Source organism: Platalea leucorodia (assembly GCF_965183815.1).
Source record: "Platalea leucorodia genome assembly, chromosome: 2".
Lineage (NCBI taxonomy): Eukaryota > Metazoa > Chordata > Aves > Pelecaniformes > Threskiornithidae > Platalea > Platalea leucorodia.
In genome coordinates this window covers 108625595-108633233 of record NC_138824.1, presented here as the reverse complement: position 1 = coordinate 108633233, position 7639 = coordinate 108625595, and the positions used below count along the sequence as shown (strand labels likewise).

General features: G+C 51.0%; 1 protein-coding gene across 2 annotated transcripts in view; it reads left to right on the top strand.

Moving 5' to 3' along the window:
* Positions 1-5356: 5356 nt before the first annotated feature.
* USP25 (ubiquitin specific peptidase 25) overlaps positions 5357-7639 on the top strand; it is a 95419-nt gene continuing 93136 nt past the window's right edge. For both annotated transcript variants that reach the window (XM_082304384.1, XM_082304385.1), the window contains exon 1: positions 5357-5459. In XM_082304384.1, the coding sequence (XP_082160510.1) occupies positions 5415-5459 (45 nt within the window). In that variant the 5' untranslated portion in view covers positions 5357-5414. The remainder of the gene's footprint in view (positions 5460-7639) is intronic.

Sequence of the window (7639 nt, the reverse complement as noted above, 5' to 3'; positions counted from 1 at the left end):
ACAGGCATCAAAAAATGACAGAAGCAAAAAATGTGAATTTTGTACTAGTCCCATCAGCTTTGCCTTCTGGTTTTATCTGTGGATTACAGGATCCTGATGGAGAGCAACCTTGTTTGTCCACATAGACCATAAGATGTAAGGTCATTGGCTAACGAAGCAATTGTCTGTCATTATTTAATTAAGCAAGAGTGCATGTATGTACATGACTGCGTGTATGGGAAACTTGTCCAGGAGGCGTGATAGGCTGCCATCACGGTCAGTGAGCATTAGCTTGAACGGAAAGCAAGAAATGACTGAGAAGATGAGGAGAAGACAAGAACTTGACTTTTTACTTTGTAGGAAACTTTGCCATTTGAAAAAAATATATTCAAAGTAAAAATAAAAAAAAATATTTCTGCAGAACTGGCTTAATTACTTTGTAATTCAAAATAAGTTGTTTAGACCTTGAATATCTGAGTGTTACACACTTGTGATGCTAAAAATTTTAAATGTTTCAAAATAAACATTGGAAAGAATCATTAGGTGAAGTTTAAAGTGGGTGGGTGGGTGTTTAGTTATTATTTTACCTAAAAGGAAATTCATTGGATACAGTAGTTTGTTGTGAAACGTGCTCCTTTAAATGAGTTACTTTTTCAATGACAGAGAAGTATTTTGGGGAAAAGTTCTGAAACTTTCTACTGCTTGATAAATGGTGGGTAATGCCTGTTGGAAGGACTAGTATTCATTGCTGAGCTCTAAATTACCTTCAGCCACATAGGAAAAAACCTTATTGCCTCTCAGGAAAGCCGGGTGAAATATATGATCAATGCGCAAGTGTGGTCAAGAAAGTAAATAAAATGTGAAGATGGCTAAGGTTAAATGTAAGGCACTTGAACCAGGTTCTCTAAGAATCCGTAATTTCTGTGGAATTCAGCTGCAGTTACATGGACTCAGTACTTTAAATCTCAGATTTTTTTATTTTGAATGTAGCATCTGACCTTTGGAAGGTATATGAATAGGCATCTACTGTCAGGAGGCAACTGGAAGGTGAGGGACCTTTCATTTGAGATACATAAACCATGGAATATGTAGCTGTGTTTTGTGCAGTAACAAAAACTACATTCACATCATTTTAGTTTTACTTTTAGATTTTCAAAAAGGGCTTTCAGATAATGATCGCCCTCTTTGCTGAGTTACAACTTTGGTTAATTTTTGGTTTGGTTCCCTTGGGGAATAACCAACATAAGATTTTGTAAGCACAGAAGCGCTGTTTGAAGGGTTACCAGTGACACAGAGAGTAATTGTCAAATTATGATTTAAAAGGTGTCGCGCTTAAAAAGCTTCTTGAGCGGCAGCGGTTTTGTTTCAGGTGGCTGAACTGGTTACTGCAAAGCAAAAAGGCCTAAGTGAAAGTGCTCCAAAATGGATTTTATAAATGCGAATCCAGAGAAACTCTTCTCTAGGGTTAATTACAGAAGCTGTGCGTTTATAGCGTTTACAGCACTTTTTAAGGCAGTGCTTTCTCATGGCCAATATAGCAGGTTACACATTTGGGAAAAGAAAACCAAGAAGTCCTGACTTGTACTTCCCCAGCTGTAACCAATGCAGCCACAATATAATTAAAGCCCTAAATAAATGATGAACTTAATTAAAGACAAAAACAAGCCTATTGAAAACGGAGGGAAATAATGAGCTATTTCTTGTTGTACATGATCTTTGTATACAATAAAACATGTGCTAAAGTGTTTTGTGGTTGGCTGGCGTTTTGTTTGCTCTTTACAAAAATGGGAAGACGAGGAGCCCGGTGAGCAGGATCACGGTTTGCATCCAACAGGCGGTCTGCAGATCAGAAAGGAGTGATCAGTTACTGATTTCAGAAATAGGTGAAACGAAGCTCAACGGGTATCATCGCTGAGCTTGTGTCACCCGCTCTTTTGGGCCAGCACAGCTGTTCGTACAGCCAGTCAGTGAACCATTTTGGGGAACTGATCTAGCAGAAAAAAACAACTGGTTTAAGGGGGAGGGGAGGCTGTGGTTGTATTTCAGGTGGATCTCTTCTCCAGCACTGCTGGTGAGGAGGACACGCAAAGCGGGGTAGCCCGGCTGAGGGGACCAAGCAGCTGGAGGCAGAGGTTGTGCAACGCGTTGCCAAATGTTTAACAACGCAACCCTGTAATATTGTTAAAAGGCGAGGAGCAACTAAGTGGAAATATGATAAACTTCCGGGAAAATATGTATAGCTATGCCTAAATACTATTTGAGATATTAAAGGTACATTAAGGTACATTGCCCAACTTGTAACCAATGATATAAGCAACAGGAAGGGATAAAAAAAGAGAAATAAATTTCAGCTCGTGACTCTCATAAGCAAATGTGATCACCTCTCTTTCTGCGCACTAGTATCATCAATAACACTAGCAAGAAAACGCTTGCAGCTCTGGGAGTGTGACAGCTAAATGATCACTGCAGGCTAGCAACAGGAGCTCAGAAATGTAAGACTGTGGGCTCTTTGTTAAAGTGGCACGTCTCAGAAACAATACTTTACAGATAGATGAGATGATATTACATAAATGAAGAAAGCGAGTCTCCTATGTGGTTCTTTTTGTGCTGTATCAGTGCAGCTTTTGGACTTTGAGTTATCATGCCGAATTCTCTGCTAGGTTCACACAAAATTCATCTGTGCCTCAGTCAATGGGATTTGAAGGCAGAAAAAGAAGGAGGGGTGAAACCAAGCAATCTGGTTTTGTAATTTCTTCTGAAACAACAGTTCTTTAATATATTATAGACACTAAGGAACACTAATATCATAAAAAGTCGTGAGCTCTTTCTAACTTGTGGGCCTAACAAGATGGTTAGTGTTTTCTGATGAGGTACAAATTCCAGTCTTGTGCTCCATGTAGTCCATACAGAGCTTGTGCTACAGATGGAACATGAAACCCCGTTCTGTCTGGTTTCCAGCAACACCATATGTACGACAGAATCCTCATTTGCATGGGTATGGCTCAGATTATGTCAGTATTTCAATGATAAATCCCTGTCTTGGGAGTGGATTGCTCAGCCTTTTTTTATTTTAAAGAAAGGGAGGCAGGGGAGGAGCCCTTAAAAGTGAGAGTTTTGTTGGGAAGAGGGGGGTGAAGAAGGGAAGGAATTTAATGGGAGATGATACTTTGTTATCCTATCCTGATTTCAGGCAAATTGGACAAAAAATAAAATTTCTTTCCAACGCTTTCTTTTTCGACACATTCTCTCTGTCAGGGAAGCTCTTCCATTGAGTTAAATGAAACAGAGAAAAGACTTGACAAAATTATTGCAAGACAAATCTATTTTTTAAAAAAAATGCTGCATCGAAGCAAATATTTTCAGATATAAACAATGAATAGCTTTGATGAAAATTATCTGAACGCAAACAGTGCAGCGTTCGTCAAATACGCAGGGTGTAGAAGAAGGTGTAAAACTGTATGAGAAAAAGCATGCCTGTATGTGGGAAGAGAAGGACAAAGGCATTGGTCTAGCACCCCGGCAGAGCAGTGCAACAGAAAACTTCTCTTCAAAAAGCCCCGAACTACTACTGTTACCTTTCTTACCTGGAGCCATCAGTCTGAGCAGGGATCATTTCTGCTCTTATCCCCAGAAAAGTAATTTGCGAGCCATTTCCGATCTCATTATATTATCTGCATAGTTTCTTGTCTTTTGCACGATAAATTCTTAGGGAACATTAATTTTAAAAATCGCCTTGTATATTGCAGCATAAAAGGCAAAAACATTAAAACTGACACAATCTACGAGCAACAAACCTTAGAAGAGCAAATATTGATCAAATTGCAACATCTCCTGTGCAGAAGCTACAGTGAAACAAGGCAGGGTTTGCAGCTTGTCACGACCTGTGCAAAAAGTGGTGTTTTACTTGAAGTCCAAGATCTTGCAGTGGTGTTACTACCTGATCGCCTCAGCTTTAAAAACATTCATACTCTGCTGTGGGGAGAGGGGGGGAATTGAATTACAGAGTCGTAAATGCTAAGGCTGTGCGTGACAGTCGGGCAGTAGCCACAACTCACTGCGTTGCATTAGGCTCCCAGCTCATGGTTTTTAGGTACTTGGGGCTATCAGCAGCGTGCCGCTCTCCTCAGCTTTTCCTACAGACCAAGCTCCACCAGCTTGAGAAGCCTAACCGGGGTGCAGCTACCGCTTATGGTGCAGGCATCCAAAACGCGGGGTGGGTTCCTCTGCTGCCCTTCACCGGCTTCTGTTCAAAGGCATTTTGGACGGCGCAGTACCCCCGGACTTCCCAGGGCTGGCTTTCCCCTGCGTGTGCTGATGCCCACAGCCCAGTCCTCTCCCTCCCTTTCCCTGACTCCACAGAGCGGAGCGACAGAGGGACAACCTCTTTCCTCATCCCGTTTATCCCAAAACTCACTGCGGGTTGCCGGGACCTGAAACCCTCCCCATATTTTAATCAGCAGTGAAGTAGTTAAAGTCGCTCCCGTTTAAACGTGAACGCTGACTGCGACCACCTCGCAGCTCACCCCAAGCGGGGAGCGCAACTCCGGGCGCCGTTCGGTGCCGGGGTTTGCTGCGGGTACGAGCGGCCGGGGCCGGGATCGGTCGGACGCGTCCCGCCGAGCCCCGGGGAAGCGCCGGGGCGTTGGAGCCGGGTGCGCTGGCGGCCGCCGGGCGGGGCTGGCTGCAGGCAGGCCGCCCTCGGCTCCCGCGCCCCGGGAGGCGCCTGCGGCCGCCCCACGCAGCCCCGGGCTGCTCTCGGTGTCGCCGCCGCCGTGGCCCGACCGCGGCTGCCCCGGGCGGCCGCTGCCCGGCGGGGGAAACTTCGCTGCCCCGCGGGAGGCAGCGCGGTGGGGCTGCCCCGGCGAGGGGCGGAGGGAAGCCTGCGCCCGGCGGAGGACGCGGGGCCCTGCCCGGCGGAGCGGCCCGGGAGCTCGGCGGGGGCCGGGCTGCTCCCCCTGCGGCTGGGGCCGAGCCCAGACCCGCGGGGGCGGGCGCCGCCGCCAAGATGGAGGCGGCGGGTGTAAATACCGCGGGGCCGGGGCAGGGCAGCGGCGGCCAGCGAGGGGGCCGGGGGCAGCCGCGGGGGGAGCCCCGCCCGGGGCAGGTGCGTGGGGCGGCGCCGCCGGGGAGCCGCAGCCGAGCGGAGCGGGGCCGAGGGCGGGGCCGGCGGCGCGCTCGGCGCTCCGGGCGGCGGCGGGGGCGGCCGCGCTGGGAGTGACAGCGGGGCCTGAGCGGATCCGCGCTGCCCCATGGCGGCCGCCCGCCTCGGCGGCCCGCCCGCCTGGCGCTGACTCGGGCTCCCCCTCCCGCCCCTCCTCCTCCGCCGCCGCCGCCTCCTCCTGCTCCGCTCGCCCAGCCCGGGCCCGGCCCAGCCGCTGCCGCACGGCGCTGCCGCCCGCCGAGCCCGGGGCGCAGCCGGGAGCCGCGCGGGGGCCATGACGGTGGAGCAGAACGTGCTGCAGCCCGGCGGCGCCGCCAAGGTGAGACCCCGGCCCGGCCCGGCCCGGCCCGGCCCGCCGCCCTGCGGGGGCCCGCCCGCTGCGCCAGCGCCCGGCCTCGCGGCCGGCTGCGCGCCCCTCGCCGCGTCCCTGCCCGCCGGCCTCCGCCGGGCCCGGCCCGCACCCCTGCCGGGGCCGCTCCCTGCCTCCGGCGGCTGCCCCCGCGCCCGGCCCCCGCCCCGCCGGCAACTTTTCCCTCCCCGCAACGGGGGCGCAGCCTGCCCGGCCCCCGCCGCCGCCTCCCGGGCCCGTGGGAAGCTCCCCTCGGCCGCGGGGGGCCGGCCTTCCCCGCGCCGCGGCCGCTCCCTGCCCCCGCCGCTGCAGCCCCGGGCCGGGGCCGGGGCGACCGCGAAGCCGCCGGGGGGGGCGCGGCGGGGCCGGGCGCCGCGCTGGGGCGCGGCCGGGCAGCGGGGGGCCGCCGGGCCCCGGGTCAGCCCCGCTGCGGGCCGGGTCCTTCCCCCAGCGCCCCGCGGCTCGGGGGCGGGAGACCCGCCGCTGGCCGGGCCGGCCCGCGGGCAGCCCCGGGCTGGGAGGGCGCCGCGGCCCCGGGCGGGCCTGTTGAGCTTGCGGAGCTGCCGGGCGGAGCAGCGGGACGGGGAGCAGCGTGCGGGCCGGGGCCGCTGCCCGGGCCCCCGGTGCGAGCCCGGGGCCGGCGGGGAGATGCTGCGCCGGCCGCCGCGGCTGCTGAAGGTGAACGCTCCTTCCAGGCGGTGACCCCGGGCGCGCCGCGACGCGCTCCGGCTGGAGTAGGGAAGAGCTGGGTTTAGGGACTCGTATTTACCCGCATCCTGAAATGGGGTTAAGCGTTTATGAATCTCTTACTGCGCACCAGGAGTTGCTGGAAAATGTTTCCTTGTCAGAAAAAATGGACACCTTCTAAAGCCCGTCTTAGCTTGAAGTGAACTGAACCGGGACCTAAAATTAAATCGCAGTGTTTTTTTAAATTATTTTTTAAAGGTAACTGTTGCTGGTTAATGCAACTGTTCTGGTTAGTGATGTGACTGCCTCCTCTTCCCTGTTGTTGTTTTTTGTCGTTTTTTGGTTTTTTTTTTTTTTTTTTTTTTTTTATGGCACATGATGCTTTTGTAAGGTGTATTTGCCTTGGTATAGTCAGCGTGGAAGTTTAATGGCTCCAGTCATAAGAGTGGACAGTGAGAATGCGGTGATTGAGGTGTAATTGGTTGAAGTGGTACAACTTACACTCAAGCAGCTCATTTGGAGGAAGAGGCATGCCTCGCCAAAGACTGCTGTCATAGTTGGAAGTAGTTAGCACTGATCTTGGCCGCTTCAGCAGGAAGGCAAGGGCTGAGCGGACTAATTTTGTCTCTTCGTTCCTCAGTCGGTAGTGTTTTAAATCGAGGTGTGCTAGCAGGCTAACATAGCAGAGTTTTGCTGCCAGGCCCCATGCTATGTGCGTGTGTCTTCTGTGTTTAACAACTTCATTTGTTGCTGCTGTGCACCTGACAACTTATGTGAGGAAGGTTTTACAAAGCCTGTTGTTGTTGGTTTACTTAAATGTCCTTTAATTATTATACTGGATACTTTGTTACATAATACCTGGTAGACACTGGTCAGAGCTGCCTGCTTGCGCTTTCTGTCAATAATACCGAAGAAGAAAAGTTATAATTTTCAGCTAAACTAGGGCTTGCAGGTTAGCAGTTTGGTGTTACTTTAGTCACAAATCAAGGATAAGCTTAAAGGATGGTTGGAGATTGATTGTGGTAGATCACCTGGTAATCCGTACTGCAGTAAAAATGACTTTAGCAATAATTGTAAAGTTGTAATCAGCGTCTATGGACGATGATAACTAAGTATCTAGAGAAACCGTATAAAATAACAGTTTTTTTTCATGGCAGAGATTTTCTTTATTTCTGTTGAATCATCTGATTATTATATCATCTGAAACTCTTTGTTACCTACTTTATCCCTAATTGCGTGTGGGGGGGGGGAGGAAGGCCAATCTTGAGAATATTTTGCAAAAAATATTATTTCACTCCAAAGTGAGTATCTCATTGCTTAGTGAGACTAAGGAATAGCTAATTGGATGACAAACTTTAACATTGTTCAGCTTATTTGCATGTAAGAAGAAAAATAGTGAAGGTACAGTGGGCTGATGCATTGTTGAAAGGTGGAGAGGTTACCATACCACTAACTCATCGCCT